General features: G+C 42.7%; 2 protein-coding genes across 5 annotated transcripts in view; one reads left to right on the forward strand and one right to left on the reverse strand.

Annotated features, from left to right (window-relative positions):
- The window catches only part of rps6ka1 (ribosomal protein S6 kinase a, polypeptide 1), a 46,094-nt gene extending 45,575 nt beyond the window's left edge, over window positions 1-519 (reverse strand). For both annotated transcript variants that reach the window (XM_084481839.1, XM_084481838.1), the window contains exon 1: window positions 345-519. In XM_084481839.1, coding sequence (XP_084337965.1) covers window positions 345-488 — 144 coding nt within the window. In that variant the 5' untranslated portion in view covers window positions 489-519. The remainder of the gene's footprint in view (window positions 1-344) is intronic.
- cnksr1 (connector enhancer of kinase suppressor of Ras 1) overlaps window positions 401-19,938 on the forward strand; it is a 24,535-nt gene continuing 4,997 nt past the window's right edge. The window contains exons 1-16 of one of the 3 annotated variants that reach the window (XM_084481835.1): window positions 401-538; window positions 1,436-1,593; window positions 4,079-4,281; window positions 4,898-4,982; window positions 10,550-10,591; window positions 10,795-10,914; window positions 12,966-13,025; window positions 13,807-13,875; window positions 14,603-14,740; window positions 15,805-15,896; window positions 16,956-17,095; window positions 17,536-17,663; window positions 17,798-17,831; window positions 18,166-18,341; window positions 18,926-18,999; window positions 19,698-19,769. In XM_084481835.1, coding sequence (XP_084337961.1) covers window positions 487-538; window positions 1,436-1,593; window positions 4,079-4,281; window positions 4,898-4,982; window positions 10,550-10,591; window positions 10,795-10,914; window positions 12,966-13,025; window positions 13,807-13,875; window positions 14,603-14,740; window positions 15,805-15,896; window positions 16,956-17,095; window positions 17,536-17,663; window positions 17,798-17,831; window positions 18,166-18,341; window positions 18,926-18,999; window positions 19,698-19,769 — 1,643 coding nt within the window. In that variant the 5' untranslated portion in view covers window positions 401-486. Of the gene's footprint in view, window positions 539-1,435; window positions 1,594-4,078; window positions 4,282-4,897; window positions 4,983-7,979; window positions 8,052-10,549; window positions 10,592-10,794; window positions 10,915-12,965; window positions 13,026-13,806; window positions 13,876-14,602; window positions 14,741-15,804; window positions 15,897-16,955; window positions 17,096-17,535; window positions 17,664-17,797; window positions 17,832-18,165; window positions 18,342-18,925; window positions 19,000-19,697; window positions 19,770-19,938 lie in introns of those variants that run through there. The other 2 variants (XM_084481836.1, XM_084481837.1) reach the window with 2 other exon arrangements.

Below are 19,938 nucleotides of genomic sequence, written 5' to 3' on the forward strand. Positions count from 1 at the left end.
CTGCTACTATTGCATCCCACTTTTTAGAAGGTTTTAACCATGTTCAATGAATAAGAATATATATTTGCACCAATTCATGCCTTAAGTCATTGTTCATGCTAAGGGAAGAAGAGAGTTTGCTCCAAACCACTTCAAATAAAAAACATAATGGTGTTATGTACACTTTAAAGCCCAAACATGAGCTTTGAAACTAATAAATACACAACCTGGGGCCACAGTCCTGTTCCAAAAGACTCTCAGGTGTTGGGCCGCTGTTGGAGGGGGTTGGGGGTTGGGGCTTGGTGGTTGGAGGGGGGGGGGGGGGGGGGCTGTCTCCTTGACAGCCACTATTGGCTGACGCTTACCTGGTGGTGGAAGAAGGTGGAGTGCGTTTCGTCATCGACGAAATCAGAAACAACTTTTCCTACATCCAGCGATCCCGACAAGTAGAACTCGGTGAGGACGGCTTGGAATTGAACTACCACAGTCTCCAGAAGGACTCCGAGCATGGAGTCGATAATGTCTTGGAGCAAGGAGAGAGTCGACGAATGGCTGAAAGGTGAGGTGCTTCGGCTTACGGGGTTGATGATCGTTTTGCGGGTGTATTCTGGGCCGTACGGGGGCGAGTCGTAAATAATAGCCTCGCAAATCCTCTTGGAAAGTTTAGGTGGAATGAGGAAGTGGCTTAATGTGCTGCTCACAAATCGTATTATAGGTCAACCAAAAGTGTAAACAAAAGCTAACAAGCTTCCAAAACACACGGATGACAACCTTCAGTTCTTAGGTCCGGTTCAATGAGTAGACATTAGTTGTGTAAGGGGCTTTGGGGATTTTTAGCCATTTACTGAGAGCTGGGTCATAAATAGCGAGTAGAAACAAGATCACCTGTATCAGGTACTGAGGCACAGTGGCGTTGCACGGAGTTTCTTAGCCAATAGTATTGGCTAAGAAACTCCTATCTATTCTTATTTAGTTTGGTATTGGCCCAATACCAAACTAAAAAAGAATAGATAGACTAATATTGTATATTTTAAGACTGGGAGATGCTACGTGTAATAAAACATTTGTAACGCATGATCTGCTACTGTATGAAGTTATTAATGTTATTTATTATGACTAGCCCTGCGGCCCCTGCCTACTACTGTAACAAGAATAGCGTAGGCTATATTTTCAAGTATTTCCGATTCATAAATTATATAATGTAATAGCATGAATTGGTCAGTAAGAATGAAGAATTTCTAATGATGAGGTACCGTGAATGATATAGTCAAAATTATAGGCCCACTTTCGTTAAATTCAGTGTGCAGAATAAGCAAATGCTTGCCACACAATTCAGATCAATGCTCAGAATTGAGGATTTCGTGGACATGTGCATTATTTGACATATTTATGTATTGTGTGTGTGTGTGTGTGTGTGTGTGTGTGTGTGTGTGTGTGTGTGTGTGTGTGTCTCTAGGTCTGGATGCCCCTCTCCAGCAGTACCTTTTCTCTGACTGGGAGCTGTCGGGGGACGACCTGCTCCAGCTGACCTCTGATGACTTGCAGAGACTAGGTGTCCACAAGATCGGACACCAGGAACTCATTCTGGAAGCAGTGGAGAAACTCTGCTCGCTGGTAAGGGAAAGCGTGCGTGTCTGTGTGTGTCTGTGTGAGTCTTTGTGTGAGTGTGTGTCTGTGTGAGTCTTTGTGTGTGTGTGTGTGTGTCTGCGGGGGGGGTGATTGTGCTGAGTATGTTTGTGTGTGGTGTGCATATGATGAGAATTTGGGGGGTGGGAGTGTGCATTTGTGTGTTTATGTGTCTGCGCAGATATGTGTTTGGTTTTTTGTCTTATAACTACAGAACAGAGGCAGTTGTTTCTTACTAACCATTGTATTTAAATTGAAACCTTGTCTGGTTGGCATATCATTCAACACCATGAGTAAATGGTAAATGGACTGCATTCATATAGCACCTTTCTGACCAGTGGCCACTTAAAGCGCTTTTAGTCATTCCCGGGCTGTTAATTGGTTTGCTCTAAACCACTACAAATAAAAATCACAGTGGTGTTAATTACTCTTTAAAGCTCAAACATGAGGTTTAAAACCAATTCACACACTGATGACGGTGTCAACCATGCAAGGTAACAGCCAGCTCGTTGGGAGCAGTTATGGTTAGGTGTCTTGCTCAGGGACATCTCAACACTCTGCTAGGGGGAGCTGGGGATCTAATTAGCAACCTTCCGGTTACCAGTCAACCCGCTCTACCTCCTGAGCCACATGCCACCCCGCGGGCTGTGAGACTCCTTGTATCCAGTCCAGCTAGCTAGAACATCAAGAGCTCTTACTGCCATAAATGTCCGTGGGCTTTTAAAACACATGGCACTATTTTGGGTTCCCTCTCTAAAACATTTTTCCGACATTTACTTTGGCATGAAGAATTTCAGTCTGCCCTCGCAGTAATTTATTTAATATTCCAAATATAGCTATTATTTCAAAGATTTGTAGACGACATCAAAGGATCAGCAGCAGCCAAAGCCTGTTTAGAGACATTACTAAAACTTTCCTTTTGATACTTCTCAGGCCTTTATCATTTGCCTTTGGCCATTCTCTCTGCTGTCTGGATTTTAATTAGCTGCACACCCAATACACTCCTTCCTTTTGTCTTCTTGGCTTACTTTACTTCTCTCACCTTATCCTTTCCAAGCCGACAGATTCTGAGAACACTTATATAAACGGAAAGGTTTGTTTTTGTTAGTGCCACCTTTCTGCTACCTTCTCTTCTCTTCTGGACTCTTCTCTTCTGGTACCGTTGAGTGCAGCGGTACCAGGGAAGTTCACAACTAACAAGTCGGACACAACAGCTAATGTTGCTAATGTGACATGTGGTCCCAACAGATGTGCTAATGACTGTTGGGAGAGTCCTTTAGGCTACTTGAAACTGCATGTAATCTGAGTGTTGGGGAAAAAGTTTTAGCAACTCTAATAACATTTACAGCTGATACAACATGATGGATGATTAAGAGACTAAAAAAATATCAGAGAAAGTGAACGAAGATTAAGACACATGTAAACAAGTTGAACTGGTTTTAGCAAATCTATGTTTGCGTAGTCTCACAAATCTAAAGTCTGATGGCAGACAAGCTCAAATCTGTTTGAAAGAGGCGTTTCACCATCTTTCGCATTAACATTTCTTTCAACAAATCATGTTCCTGGGGGCAGGGATCTATAGGCGTATAGGCGTATGTATGTTTTTATTGGACTTTATTATGCGCAACCCACTGAAGACGATTTGTCTTTCATGTCCACAAATATTTGGTACTTGTGCCTTGTAAAATTATATCTACGCAGATATTTAGCGATCCACAAAGGCACATTTTTTACTCGATTTACTTTATTGCATGATCCACAAATGCATAATTTCCGCCTGTGCCTTGTAAAATTAAATCCACACTCACTTTTACCCATTTGTGGATCATATGGGTCAATTTTCTTTGTGTATTTTTGTCCAGATATGTCCCACTGCTGTAAAATGTGAATGTGTCAGACTTCTAAAAACTTTTTTCTTAGAGTCGTTTTCTTTTCGGCACCTTAGTTGAAACGAGTGTGACGTGGGTTTTGACAACGTACATCCTACTTCCTCCTATGGAACCCAAGGTTTCTTTCAAGACCGCATTTATGGAAACTCATAGGCAGAAGTTCTCCTTCTAAAACGGCGGTTTACCTTCAGTTAAATATTAAACAGGTAGAATTGAGGCATCTCGCTCCAGTGTACCTACTGGACATGGGGAGATCAAACCTAGTATCTTACCTACCTGCTGGGGAGTCAAGCATCCTAAGGCTCAGTTATGGTCCAACATCGACGCAACTCAATGACCCCGCAGACGCTTCAACACAGTCCTGAACCTGTTTTGGTTCTGCGTCGGGTTTTAGTGAGCGGACCAATCACAGCCCTTGCTGTTGCGTCGCCTCAATGCAAGGGTACAATTTTTGGGAGGCGCACATCAGGTCCTTGCGGTGAACGCAAGGAGGGTCCGCAAGGAAGTAATGGGTCCGTAAACCCCTTCGCGTTGCGTCAACGAACCATAATCAGGCCTTTACTTTCCTCCCTCCCTCCTCCCAGACTTACGGCATGAACGGGGAGAACCTGAGCGTGTCGACGAAGAAGCTGGGAGCGGTGAGCCTGAGTCTCCAGAAGGGCATCCAGACCCGCTGGTGCAATAACACCTACGATGGGCAGGGCACCACCAAGCTGCCGGCGGGGGTACTGCAGCTGGTGGTGGAGCTCATAGTCGCGGCTAAGGGACTCTTCTCTCTGCTCAACAGGTTTGTGTGGAGGGGATGTTGTGCGATGGTTTGGAGTTGTACTATGGAGAGAAAACAGACGCGAAGTGTCTTTTATTATGGGTTTCAAATTCACAAAGGGCTTTGTGGTTTATGTTGTAAGGTTGGGATGGGATACATCAACTTTTCTGTTTTGTATGTATTTTGTGAGACATTTAGAGGTTGAGTGTTTCATTGTTGTGATGTTTTGGTATAGACACAAAATTTGTTTGTACTGAGGTGTTGTTGTTATTGTTTAAAGGTGACTATTATACCACCAGGTGTGAGTGTGATTAGCCATTACAAGCCGTTTTGAAAATCTGCCTCTTCTGACATCTAGATGGACACGGCCACTTGTGTTGTCAGAAAAGGCAGATTTTCGAAACGGCTTGTAACGGCTAATCACACTCACACCTGGTGGTATAATATGTCACCTTTAAAACATTGATAATAACGGTATTGTCTTTTAAAGCCAGACCCACTCCCTCTCTCCTTTTGTGTTGTCACTGGCTTCCGTTTCCTCAATGCAATGTACTGAATCATTCTAATTAACAATGTATGAACAAAGAGTGTTCACAGGGTTCCCACTCTGTAATTGCTGACGATTTGCTGTGTTCAGGTACCAATTCTTTCAGTTGAGCGGATACACAGCCAGCCGGAGCATTATAGATCACTGTCAAGAGCTCGGAAAAATTGTCAACACCGTAAGTTTATTTTCTTCTTACCAATGGTGTGATTAATCACCTTTCAATCAACCATATAGATATGTAATTGATTATTTTATATGTTGTATCTATTCTATACATCATATAATTAATATCAACAACAAATATACAAATGTAATATACCAACTTGTAACAGCTTATTTAAAATTGTATTCGGAAACTGTGCACTTGAAGTCATAGAAGAAAGTTGGATTTGTTTAATCTTAGGAGCAGGGGTCACAAAACGTTCTGAACCTGAGAGCTACCAAAAGGGTACTGAGTAACATGAAGGGCTACTAGTTTTTCAGAAACTTATTGTATACCGCTACAGTTCGTGTGGATGGTGAAGCTCCCTCTGAGCATCGATTTATTCAATACCTGCGTCTGAGGCTTGGGCTTCCTGACACATTTGGTATATCGCTACGGTGTGTGGCGCATTTCATATACAACATTGCTCATGTAACACTCATACACAACAAAGGCACTAAAAAAGTAACACAAAGTTGCCGTGGGCTGTGACTATGGCGATAACACTCTTTCCTAGAGAGAGTGTTGTCACCTCTCTCCTTTTACACTAGTGTTCGAATCCCAGCTGAAACAGTGGGTTCACTGGCTCTATTTAACTGTAATGGCCTCATTAAATACTTATATTGGTACTCGGTAACCGCGAGCACACAAATGTAAGAACTTGTTCTTGTACTTTGTCTGAGAAAAAGAGGAATGGGTGCATCCCTACCTGCGGCCTGTAGCCACCGTGTTGGCTACCTCTGCTTTAGAGGAACCGCATTCATCCAGTGTGTTGTCATTTCCAAAGAGGAACCACAACCTGTTGTTAGCGTGGCCTAAAAGGGAGTCCACACACACCCACACACACATGCATACACGCACGCACACGCGCACATGCACACACACGCACAGCCGGGTTCGTAGCCATCGCATTCTCCATGTTTACATTCCTTACATGTTTGTCTCTCTACCTCTACGAGAGTGTCGAGTGAAACACTTTGTCAGGGAGGAGACACTCAAATTTATCAAAAATTCACTGGAACATTATGCAACGCAACACACATTTGATGGGGTAGTTCCACACATGGTAGAATTTTGTTACATTTCGAAAAAGAAAAGGTGATTAGTATTAGGAGTCTTAATAAAGGATTAATTTATCTTATCTCTTATCTTGTTTTAGTTTTTTTTTATTGAGGAGATCCACGACAGGGGCAGGGGGAGGGGATGTAGGAGAGGGGAGTCAACACAGAGAGAGGGGAGGAAGATAGAGAAGGAGGAGGAGATTGAGAGAGGGAGGGCCGCTTTACTCTGAAACTTCTGACAATGTGCTGAACACGCAAGAGAGATGGAGAGAAAGAGAGTTGTGTCGATTTAAGCTTATATACTTGACGCGAAGTACAGGTTGTACATTGACTGTAGCAGATCACTGCAGGAACTGAGATATAGTGAGTTGGAATGGAGTGAATGGAGTCTCTAATTAAGTGTTTTCATAGAGAGATATACAGAGGGGCTAGTAAAGGATGACCAGAGTGGCAGCGCGTACCCAAGAGGACACTTAGTTAGTCTCCATTTAGAACAGGAGTTTATCTATAGAGCCGGACCAGGTAAGGTGCTCACCGATTTGTTTTTTACATACACAACAGTGGTACAATTTCACAGTAGGGGAACTTGTTTTTAAATTTAAAAATGCCTAACTGCTTTTTGCTTTTCGAAATAGGCAGAAGTATTTTATTATTACTTAGGTGTTCTGGTTTATATGTTGGTTTTATATTTCATAAATTAATTCTACTAGTGTCATTGTGGATCATCATTTGTCTTATTGTACACAGTTAATTTCATCTGTGATAACTCATGATTATGGTCCATGACATTGTACAATACTGCATTAGGTCATCTTAATATTCAGGGTAACCTAGAGTAATCGACTCGACTGAATAAAACTTGTTTTATACAGTTTAGGCTAGAAGGAAAGAGTTAAGGAAGAGTGGAAGTACCAGGCAGACCCTTTGGAAGAACAATGACTCCAATAGGATGTTGATATTTTTCGCCTTTGTTTTTCGTGATTCAGAAGTTAGTCTTGTCAACGGTTGCTGTTGTCGTTGGTTGCCCAGTAGAGAGCGACGCTAGGAAGTTGGTGTAAATTAGTAGCCTCAAGCTTCGGTGTGAGAATAGAGAGGTAATGACATGTGGTGCATTGTGGTTGGTGCTCACATTTCTGGGTATTGTTTACTTCACTTCCTGTTTTACTTTTCTCTGGTGCTGGATAGACATTTTGGTAGTGAATCCCTTAATGCATGTATGTGATTGATGAATGACCATTATAATTATTTTAAGAAGACTTCAACAACCTTCCTTACAATGCTCTCTTTCTGTCAGTCTTGAACTTCATGCTTCCATACATGGCATTCATGGCAAAAAACTAAAGCAATGCACACTTGTACGCCCAAGTGAATTACTATACAGAGACACATGTTGGGCCTGTCTGCAGACCATCCAGCTTGAACCCTACCAGCCCGGGGCTAGTGTTAGTGCTTTTCTAGTTAGTCATGGTGCCACTGGCCAACTTCTCATAATGATGTGTTTCTCACTGGTTTCACCTCTAACCCTAAGAGAAAGGATCCTTATAGATTGTGTGTGTGTGTGTGTGTGTGTGTGTGTGTGTGTGTGTGTGTGTGTGTGTGTGTGTGTGTGAGTATATTTTGCTTGCTTCAGTTTGTATATTGTCTGCATGTGTTTTGTGTGTGTGTATCTGTGTGCGCGCATGAGTTTTGCTTGCATGTATGAGTGCACATTTGTGTGTCTGTGGTTTCCATTTTCCCTTGGGACAGGGGAGGTCAGTAGTCAGCTGATGTCTCTTGGATCCTGTACTGAACTCGTCGGTCTCGCTTGCTTTACACAATTCAGCTTGCACAACCACAGGCAAACAAAGTCCAGAGCAGAGAGAGGGACTGTGGTAGAGGGACAGTGAGCAAAATGAAGCGATAAGGCAGAGTGAGTATGGTTTGTGTACTGTTACTATCAGTAAACTCATATATACAAGCATGTCCCGTGGCTCTGCGTGAGGTAAACCTTTCATGTTCATAAATATGTTATGATCTCTTTGTTTTTGGGACTGCTTCATTTGCTTTTGAAGTTAAATCTAAGAACATATTGCAATATTTTGTATCAATATTTGAATGCAAGCGTTAAGGATAATCTTTGAAAGTGTGTATTATGTCTGTTTGTTGTTGTGTCTAATACTAAAGATACTAGCTGTGTGTGTGTGTGTGCGCGCACTTGGAAAGACATTTATCATAAGTCATAACTGTGCTTCTTTTAATAGTACATGCAGTATATGCAGTAACATGAATACTAGCTAGGAGGGCATGGTTACCATGCTCCCCCCTCCCCTGACTGAATTAAAAGCCAAGAAGTTATCTAGAACTGGAGAGACAGGGAGAGAGAGAGAGAGAGAGAGAGAGAGAGAGAGAGAGAGAGAGAGAGAGAGAGAGAGAGAGAGAGAGAGAGAGAGAGAGAGAGAGAGAGAGAGAGAGAATATTGTGCACTCCTCCCACTCAGCAGATTGTATGTGTTCCCTAGACAACAAGAGAACAGCTTTTAGTTCATAAATAGTGCACTGAGAAGTTAATTCAAGATCTGATCCAGTCACTGCATAATGGAATGGAACCCTAACACAGATGCAAAAAAATGTACCATGGCATGCATACCATTAGGATATGAATACAGTGGAAATGCTTGTTGACTTAAGTGGTTTTGTTTGTATTTTAGGGAGAAGAGTTAGCTCAATGATGGAAGTGGGCCATGTATTGAGGCTGTTGGATGGTTATTGCCTCTGCCAAAAAGCACCTGGCCTAACTTTGAACATTCCCCCCCCCCCCTCCTCCATTCCTCTCTTCTCATTTCCTCAATAGCCAGCTAGACTTCCTTATACCAATGATGCTGCAAAAAAATTGCCTTTTGGAGTGGAAGTAGGCACATCTTTTTTTATATTTTTTACAAACACTAATTACAAATTATATTGGAAAGTTAAATTATATTGTTGTGGACTTGCCCTTTAATGATTCATGCGGTTTTGTATTTCTGTACTAGTAGGGCAATGGCTGTAGTAACAACATATGGTTGTAAGAAGAAAATATATTGTCTATCACAGGAAATGGCTCAGGATATGTGAATTGTAAAACATGAAATAGGAACAAGGTGTGGGATAATGGATCTCAGTGCCATTTTATGTAGAAGCAAAGTGTACCTGCTGTCACCTGCTCCATGAGCGCCTCACTCTTTAGCCTACGTCTTCTTCAAACGGATCTCCATTGTCCCTGTACCAAAAGGTTTACCTGACAGGCAGTCCTGAGGTGATGAGAATGGGCCACCTCACCTGCTCTGCACTGACCCTGAGTACTGGAGCCCCTCAGGGCTGCATACTGTCCATAAGTCCGGCTGCAAAACTGGAAAAAGCACTCTTTCCAGTGCTTTGGTGAAAGTTCCTTGGAGTGTTCTTCGAAGATGCCTTAGACCAGGCAAGCGGTGCCCAAAAGCACCTGTACTTCCTGAGGAGAAGATAGAAAATTTAGGTTTAATATGGATTTTGTTCGGTGTAACATTTCTTATTTTTTCTGACAATGAATTAACCCAATCTCACCTGGTTGTTGCTATCTATTGATACTGGCCGGTGCGGATCAGTCCTCTGTGTTAAATTCAAGAGATTGTGTGTGTGTGTGTGTGTGTGTGTGTGTGTGTGTGCGTGTGTGCATGTGTGCGTGCGTGCATGCGTGCGTGTGTGCGTGTGCTGTAAATCCCTAGTGAGCAATGCCAGGAGTGCTTTGGATCATGAGGGGATCAAGGTTAGAGGTCAGGCTATATTTAGACCTCTTAGGTGTTTCTGGAGTGTTTTGTTCACGGTAAACATTTTCAACTACACAATCTCTTTCTCTCTCTCTCACACACAGCAGAAGGCAACTTGCAAACCTATCCGTGTCCTACACCTCTAATAGTCTTACCTCACAGCCTTTAAATACCCCTTGCATTAAGCACTGTTATGTAATGCTGCCATGCTAGATTTCACAGGTCCCACATTCCTATCCCAATCGTGGTCTTCTGACCCTTCTCTAATTCCACCCATCCTCCACTCATCGATCCTATTACTAAACGACTCCTCAGAGATGTCTCGGGTCTCCCCTTTGGCAGGAGTTCTTCCGTGTAAACCTCTCTGTCTCTGTCTCCGTCTCCGTCTGTGTGTGTGTGTGTGTGTACTTGTGGATTAGCCTGAGCCCACAGATCTCACACACATACACTGTAAGAGGGCTTACTGAGTAACTCACTCAGTAGAAGAAGATAATTTGTTAAATGTTGTTCAGCCAGAAGACAATCCTTTGAGAAGCACACCAACGACATGGATCGACAGCAACAACCACTTTATGGTTGAATTTTGGGCTAAAGAGACACAGGTTACCTGGAGTTCATAGTCATGACTGTTTTCTCTATGACTGTGAACGTTTGCGTCGCGTGATACTTCTGTTGTGATCTACGCCTCAAACCCCTGTGCTGTGTTCTCCCTCCAACAGAACAACACTGTTTACGAGAAAGAGAAAGACATCATCCCAATTGTAAGTAGAGATTAAAGTGACGTATCGTTGATAATAACATTGTTTCATTTGTCTAAACCCTTCGGTCATCATGGTTTTTGCAGAAGATTGCTATTACGGTTATAATGTTGCCATATACGTTTTAAAAGGAGTTCGCTAATAACCAGATGCCATAGATAGGATATAAATTAACCTTCGAAACGCTATTGGTTTTAATGCTCCAGTGTCGTCAGTTGGTGGCAGTATGTGATGAGATCTTGGAGTCCAGCCCTTCAGAGGTCCTGAACAACACAGTGCAGCTAGAGACCGTCGACCTGGTACCTGCTTCACCTGCCGATCACCTGGTAACCACGCCTCATTGTTCTCCATTGGGATTGGCTACTGCATCTGCAGTAGTAGTAGTAGTAGTACTGCATGTGTGGCGCATCTCGTACAGCACATACACAACAGTGGTACTAAAAAGGTATCACAAAGTTGAGGTGGAGATTCGTAACCATGGGAATGACACCTCTTTCCTAAAACTCTCAACCCAAAAACACTATTATTTTTAAATCACTTAAAATTTTTAAAGTGTTCGGATTCCAGATGAAATGCATGTCAAAAGGGAGTTTTGCTTATTAGAATACATCCAAAGCATCTTAACAGGACATTCCAATTACGGTAACAGGTACAATTTTTTATCAAGTTCTACAAAACGGACAGACAGGGTCTTATAGGGTCAACTTCTATTGACCATATTTGTTTTATTTGAAGTGGCTGTTATTTGCGCTCTCAAACTACTGTTTGACCTGTTCACACTCCACCACCATCTGTTATTCTTTGTCCAAACTGTGTGAGCAATCTGTTTTTGATGTTCCCTTACTTCGGAGGGATACGTTTCCTTCATTCCTTTTTTCTCTCTTTTTCTTCCTTTCCTCCTGCCTTCCTCCCTTTCTTTCGCTCTTCTTTCTTTCCTCTGCTTCAACCTAGCAAATTGTGTTTTTCGTTTTGCCTGTATTTTTCATCTTCTACTTGTCTACCATCTCCCACTCTTTTCTGTTTTCACTATTTGTAATTTCCCGTCTGTATGCCGAGATCACGTAGAAAGCTACTACTCAACTAGTATTATGTGGCACTGACACCACATCACAAGGTGTTCCTCCACTATCTCCTCAGAAAACCAGATCAGACCTCTTCAGTTTCACTTCTATCTCTTTCTCCATCAGACATGCTCACACAAGTGAAGCCATCACCGTCCACACAGGATCGAAGTACCAGTGTATCACTTTCTTCTGTCTCGTCTCATGAACCTTTCCTCTCCTCCTCTGCTGTCTTTCTGCTGTTGGCAACTAGTTCTGAAGAGTATCTTTCGCTGCAGAATTGTGATCTGTCTTTCTCTCCCTCTGAGGGTCCTGGGTGTTTACAGGCAGCTCAAAATGTGGACACGGAGTGTGCATGAGCCTCGGGGTATTGCTCCGTCTCTCCCATTGCGTCCGTTATTTTCCAGTCTACTGCAATTATTGTGAATTCCACAATATCCAGCTCTACGGATCAGTTCTGCTCTCCTCCTATATGTACATACACACTTGTGTGTCTGTGTGGTCATTATCATATGTGATTGTCTGTGTGTGTGTGTGTGTGTGTGTGTGTGTGTGTAACTGTGTGTGTGAGTGGGATTGTGTTGTTGTTCTTGTGATTGTGTGTGTGTGTGTGTGTGTGTGTGTGTGTGTGGGGGGGGGGGGTGTCGGTGTCAGGGTGTGTGTGTGTGTGTGTTATTGTACGGGCGTGGTAGCAGACGTGTGCTCACTTTTCATGAGAAATGTGTCCCAGCATATCTGATATGAGTTATAAGTTGACCTTTAAACTGAATTATTGCTCCGGTCTTCTCCTCTCATCTTATCCTTTCTCCTCCTCCACTCTTCTGCCTTCGTGTCCTTTTTCTATGGAGGGATCTTCTTCTGCATACAAGCTTTCCAATGTGGTGATTACGTATTGATTGTGAGTAATTGGTGTTCAACTGGTCAGTTGGAAATATTAACATCTGAATGGTTTTTTTTGCAAGCTATAGAAATATAATGATTGAAGTACTGTTGTCTTTCATAACTACAACTGTCATATAATATGTATATTGATTGTTTTCCTACTGTCTGTGTGACTATTCAATCTGGTGCCTATGGTCAAGCTTAACAATGGAGGGAAGTGTTAATATATAACTTTCTAGCAGTAGATCAGTTACTGACATAACTGCCAACAGAATATGATAATCCAAGGAAGCGTTGCTTGACGGAGGCGGACGTATTGTCTCTTTAAGTGGATTTCATTCCGGGAACAATGTGTCTGTTCCAATGTCTGTTTGACTATGTATTTCTGAATATATAAATATGATATTTGTTCTCTCTCTTCCTTCTCCTCTAAGGGTATTCACATAGCATCAACGGGATCCAGCAGCCACTTTGTCACTGGGACTGTTGCCGAGGTCAGACTCTTATGATGACTAATATATTGCTATTAACTGTATAGTGCTGTCTACCCGCCCTATAGCACTAGCCTTATGTCTACTTAGTCTGAGACAGATCTGCTTTGACCTGAACGTCGTCCAAACATTTCCATCTGGCCTGAACAATAAATATAAATAAATAACTAATGTTATTGGCCATTCTTCTGCTTATCTCATGAAAGCATTCCCATGTGGCCATCAAAATGTGGCCGTAAGAGAGAATGAGAAAGAGAGGGTGAAGGGGAGTATATGAAAAAAAAAAAAACCTTTTGTCAACACACTTAGACAGAACATACAGACAAAGTGCAAACCTCCAGTCTAACATGGATAAATTGCCATCGTGTTCCATTAGCTTTCAATAGATCCTCCTCAGGAGCCATTATAAAGACTCTCCATCGCTGCCACATTACATCTGTTACGTTACCAACTGTAGAGTGAATAAGGGCTGAACTGCTTGCCATGATAGCAAGGATGACACAGAGATAGGCTTATAATGATGACATGATTATTACAGGCTGGTAAGAACGAGAGTTCTTACCAGAGTATTGGCCTTGGAGGCATCCCAAAAGTCAGAGACATCAAAGCCCTTGAAAGGTCATAGGCCAAACAGCCAAAGCCAAAGGGTTTCAACTTGTCTTCTTCTCCAACTTGTTTAGGCAACCAATATACACACGCCATTGTGTATTACCTGCTATTGCTCATGTGTATCATGTTTGTTTGTTCGTTACTTTGACTGATCGATTAATTATGTTTCTTCCAGTCCACTGCGGATTTCTGTGAGAAGATCCTGGCTGGAGATGAGGTTATTCAGGTCAACGACCAAATAGTGGTGAGTGATGATCCTAGCACCGAGTCCTATATGTGTAATCTGTTGTATGATTTTCCAAATGCTGTGGTTAACGTCTAAACCACCTCTCTAACGATGTAAAATACACACGAAAATACACGGGTTGCCTGGGTTGATCTTTCAGGACACTGTGTATTAATAGTACACCGAATAGAGTTTCAGTTTGAATCTTCAATCCCAACTGGGATTGGCTTGGGAACAAATAAAAGAGTTCAGTTCAGCATGAGTTTGAAAACATTGATGCATTTATTCAGCATTTCTCTCCAAAAAGAACACTTTGTAACTGAGAACTTTGAAATTTCCCCTTAGAAAAATACACAAAATGTTCAAATAGAAAATGAAAATAATGTACAAAGATGTATCCAGCTGTTCTGAAATTTCTATAAAACATTTAATGAATAAAACATATACTGTATACTTAGAAGAAAACCATAAAAAAAATAGTTTCAACTCGATTATATTAGTTTGGAGATTGTTTCACCCAAAAATCGAAATCACGGTCAAAATTGAATTGCACAGCATCACCCAGGTCATGTTTAACCTACCAAACTACTATGATCGGACTCCTGGCCACACAACCTCATCTATTTCTGACAATTCTATTGAACTTCAAATGGTAGCAAACATAATGCTACCATTATGTTTGAGACTGTCACTGTCATTACTGACCTGACACATGTGACCTTACTGTCTTGACTGACTTGATCAGGTTGGTTGGAGCCGAGAGAGCCTACTGAAGAAGCTGCTGGAGAACCAGAGTGGGGTGACACTGGTTTTGAAGAAAGTGCCTGGGTCAGTGAGACGGAAACAGCGAGTCTCCGAGTCCTCGTCGTCCGCAGCAACACAGGTCTGACGTCACTCAGATCGTACACTCACCGTCATCTCCTGGTCGAATGGCTTAATGCGATGTTAATCAGAATTACCCAAGCGTAACAGTAAAAGTCTGGTAATACATTTTCCATTGTTCTTTTTGCCACTGCCATTAGTTAGGGTTAAGGTCACAATATGTAAGATTGAGCCCCTCCCGTATAGTAGGCACTAGGCAGAAGATTTTCAGAATTCAATAAACCCAACAACAAGATTCTGTCCACTCTATCTGGCATGTTACTGTGTGACACATACTAGCGTAGCTAGGCTGGCTTGGTAGCGTGAGTGGGAGGGTTTTTTGGAGGATCGACAGTACAATACCTGGTTGGCATTTTTTATTTGTAAAATATATCCTTTACTTTAACACTAACAATCAGCATTGACTACAGATATGTCCAGGTTATTTTAAGATACGAGCTAGTTGAAATGTTACATATTGAAAATGAATGAACAGAAAAGCTGCCTGCTGTGATTCTGAAAGAAGTGTGTGTGGTTGTGTGTGTGTGTGTGTGTGTGTGTGTGTGTGTGTGTGTGGTTGTGTGTCCATGGCTCCCCCTGACACCCAACCATACCCTTGGGATAAGCTCAACCCATTAAGTCACATAACCGGTGGCTGCAATCGGGACGACCTAGCACAACGTCTACTTCAGCAGGATCCCCTCCACTATGCTTCCTGCTTGTGTTTCGCTGTTGCCATGACGCACTCAGTGCACCGCGTTCTCGCACCGCGTCGACCCTGAGCTGCCGCTGAACTTTAAAGGCACCGCAGTGACTTTCGTTCCCAGCACCTCATGACCATAGCTGTGTTTTTTTGTCGGACAGAGAGAACACACAGATGCTTTACTGAGCAGATATATGAATGACTGTATGTGTGTCAGCGGGGTTAGTTAGTCAGTTGGTCACACACACACACACACACACACACACACACACACACACACACGCACACGCACAGGCAGATGCACACTCACACACACACACACACACACACACACACACACACACACACACACACACGTTTAATGTCCATGATTATCTCTCTAGAAAGAAGAAGAGGAGGAAGAAGAGGACGAAGGAAATCCGAGACATTCTATCTTTGAGAGGGTTGCTGCATCTGTTCGGTCTTTATCTTTTAGGTAAGTACACATACAGTACATTCATACAATGATCAGCCGCCAGCATCCTTAATAAGTAAATGTCATTATCATGCCCATATCATCATCGTATAAATCAATACAAACATCTCATTCTTGACAGAAATGTGATGACCTCATCATCCTTATGATGAGGTCATTCTCTCTGCCCCACACCTCCCCACTTCTGGTCACCATGATATATCCCTGGGTGTGTGTGTCATTGATATGGCGTGAGTCAGAGAGAGAGAGAGAGAGAGAGAGAGAGAGAGAGAGAGAGAGAGAGAGAGAGAGAGAGAGAGAGAGAGAGAGAGAGAGAGAGAGAGAGAGAGAGAGAGAGAGAGAGAGAGAGAGAGAGAGAGAGAGAGAGAGAGAGAGAGAGAGAGAGAGTAAAGTGAGACAGACAATCGAGAGACAAGGGACAGACAGACAGACAATAAAATGACACAGACACAGAGAATAAAGTGAGACAGACAAAGCGAGAATAAAGTGAGACCGACAGGCAATCGAGAAACAGACCCAATAAAAAGAGAGACAGGCTGACCACAAAGTGACAGGCAGACAAAGAGATGTGTAGTGGTTTTAGAGTGTAAAAACGAGTGTGGGCAGGACATGATAGACAGGATGAGGGAGGGGAAGACAAAGGTTATGGTTCCAGAGAATGGGAGATGCAAAACATTATGAACTTGTAAATGACCAAGCTGGAGTAATAGCCCGGCATTACTTTGAGCTGATCATTAACTGTTAGAGGAGAGCTTCCATGGCAGTTTAGAGAGCTATTGATTGTGTTAAAACATTTCTAAAAAGCAGATTTCTTAAAAACCGAAGCCAGCGACTCCGCCATCTTAAAACTGCTTTCGTCTTTTCCTCTTTCTGAAATAACTTTTCAGAATAACATTTATTAGTTCCTATTCATCGTACTGTTCTTCTTATATGATTCCACAGATTCTCGGATGTCTGGATAAAGCTTTTGTGTTTCTGTGCTGTGACCTTATCAGTGGGGGTGTGTACTGTGATGACATTATGAAGAAGTGCGTCTCTGTCCGGTTAAATGTCATCCAGGAAGGCCATCCACGGGCCTGAGGTGCAGCCGAGGCCTATGGGGCAGGAGGAGTCTGAGCTGTCCTCTGACCGGGGGCTGGAGGGGACTCTGACAGACACTTCACAGAATGACCAGAGGCTGTCACCTCTCCCAAATTCAGGTGAGATTTCTGCTTATCAATGATTACCAGGAAGATTAGGAAGAATTTGTGTTTGATTGTTGTACAATTCATTCGTATGTCAAGTGATTTATTCAAATGACACCATTACCAATAATGGTAATAAAAAGGAAAAGCGCAGTTTTGGAGCCATTGATCAAATAGCGATTTTTAGGGGTAATTACATATTAAAAGTGGAATTAACTGCAATTCCACTTTCAACACAATTGGCTAGAAAGTCAATTTCTCAATTTTGGTATTGAGGTAGATACTTCAATTTTCCTGCCGGGCAGCATGGTGGAGGGCTTCAATAATTTGATTTAAATGACTATGATAGACCATGTATCAACGTTGCCATACGAGGCATCCTGGTCCTGGCCCATAGACTCCGATTAGGTCCCCACTTTAGCAGGTTTGACCTGGGATGATTGTGTGTCAACCAGGGGACTCTGATCGTCCTATAGGTTCACGGCTCTCCCCGGACCCCCGGATGGACCGGTCGCCGTCCCCTTTGGATTCCAGAATGTTCACCCACCACGGTCGAGCCAGCGTCAGCTCCTGTCCCGAAATGGTTCGGAAACATCTTAAGACATCTTTTGGATCATGCATACGTTTTACTGTACTGTACTTCAGGTACTGTACACAATGACATAGAACAGAAAAAAAACACAAAATAAACATCTCCTTGGTAAATTTTTTTCACAGGATAACAAAGAAGCAAAGAAGATTTGTACAAAAGGTGAAGAATTATTGTAAATTATATTAGAAAAAATGCAACGTGAGTCACTATTGACATCATTACAAGCCGTTTTGAAAATCTGCCTCTTTTCACAAGTGGGCGTGTGCACCTAGATGTCTGCTGGATCCGTCACACATCTAGGTGGACACGCCCACTTGTGATGTCAGAAGAGACCGATTTTCAAAACGTGTTGTCACACTCGGCTAATCAACGGCTAATCACACTCACACATGGTGGTATAATATGTCCCCTTTAAAGACTTGGTTGTAAAAAAGTACATTTTTACAATCCCCCCCTCCCCCCCCCCCCTCAACACCACGTCGGACTCCTCCAGGCATATCCACCGCCCTGAGCCGGCGGCGGGTGTCCTGTCGCGAGCTGGGCCGGCCCGACTGCGACGGCTGGCTGTGGAAGAAGAGGAAGGAAAACAACGTCTTCCTCGCCCACAAGTGGCAGCGCCTCTGGTTTGTGCTCAAAGGACCGTCCCTCTACTGGTACAGCAGCCCGCAGGTAGGTGGGAAGACAGACTACGCTATTCGTTGTGTGCATGGTTGGTCTCAGCGGCGATCCCATCCCTTGACCCTATCCCTGCTCTACCAGTTGAGCTGCACGTTGACCACCTTAAAGGTGACACATTATACCACCAGGTGTGAGTGGGATTAGCCCAGTAGGCGTGGCCACCTAGGTGTGTGCTGGATGGATCAGTCTGCCAGCCTACCCAGTGGACTGTAGCAAGCGTTGCTCATCTATTCCGTCGTACATCTAGGTGGACACGCCCACTTGTGATGTCAGAAGAGGTCGATTTTCAAAACGGCTTGTAATGGCTAATCACACTCACACCTGGTGGGATAATGTGTCAGCTTTAAGCCAGAGGGGACAAGTGGTCAATATGTATCGTTGTGATGAATTCGTTGGACTTTTTTGTAAAAGACAGAAAAATGTTTGATTGCTATTTAGTGTTTAGTATTAATCTATCTGTATACATTTATCACCAATTTTCCGATAATTATTATAATTATATTTTATTATTTCCGCCTCGCTTCTCTTCCTGTTCTGACTGATGTTGTGTGTGTTCGTGTGTTGCGTCTTACCAGGAGGACAAAGCAGAGGGTCTGGTGCAGATTTCCACCTACAGCATAGAGAGTGCCGGAGAACACAAGAGGAAATAGTAAGGAACTCACATTTGGCAGCGGCTCAGCTCAGCTCAGGACTGGGTTGCACTGCCCCCTTTTGGATGGTTTAGGACATAGCAGGGACAGGCACACAAACGAAAAAAAACAAAAAACGAGAAAACAGACCTTTTGTATAAACCTCAACTGGCAGATACAGAACAGACTGGGGGGCAGAAACTTCTAGCTTGAATGCATAATGAACCATGTCCACACAATAAACAAAAGGGGCATGGACCATCTGTAAATAGCCCCCGCCTCTCCGTGAACACTCTGAATCAAAACTTGATGATGTGTGGGAGGAAGGATTGTTGTTGGCTTTTCCCCACAGAGAAGACAGCTGGACGAATGAATTGATAGAATTAATCTGGGGTTCACGAATCAGTACTTGGGGGGGGGCTGGCCAGAAATACCATCTTTAATGTAATACATTGTCTAAATGCTGCTATTTCATTAGAATGTACTTACACAAAGTGAATAAATTAAACAACTAAAACTAAATGTTGTGTCAATAAAACTTTAATATAATAGCACGCCTTTGAACATGATCAGGTCACGGCAGATATATTTTCACGGTTAACAGTGGTGAAGTAAACGACTCCCGTATTGAAACCACGTCTTTTGTTATTGTTTTGATTGAGAGACCCCTAGCTGCATAAATTACATATGATCCGTTTTTTTTCTTCTTTCTCAACAGTGTGTTCAAAATGTGTCACCAACGATTTCAAACCTTCATCTTTGCTGCTGAAAACCTTAATGACATGAGCAAGTGAGTAATTATTATGACATATAGATAATAATATTTATATACGGAAATATTTGTAACCATCCTCTCAAATCCTTCAAAGTACTTGAGAACAGTGAGAGATGTGAGAGACAGCTTCCTCTATTTGGAGAACCTTTATTGTCTATAGGTGAAAGTAGTGTGTGACAATGAG

This window comes from Micromesistius poutassou (genome assembly GCF_964030765.1).
Source record: "Micromesistius poutassou genome assembly, chromosome: 17".
NCBI lineage: Eukaryota > Metazoa > Chordata > Actinopteri > Gadiformes > Gadidae > Micromesistius > Micromesistius poutassou.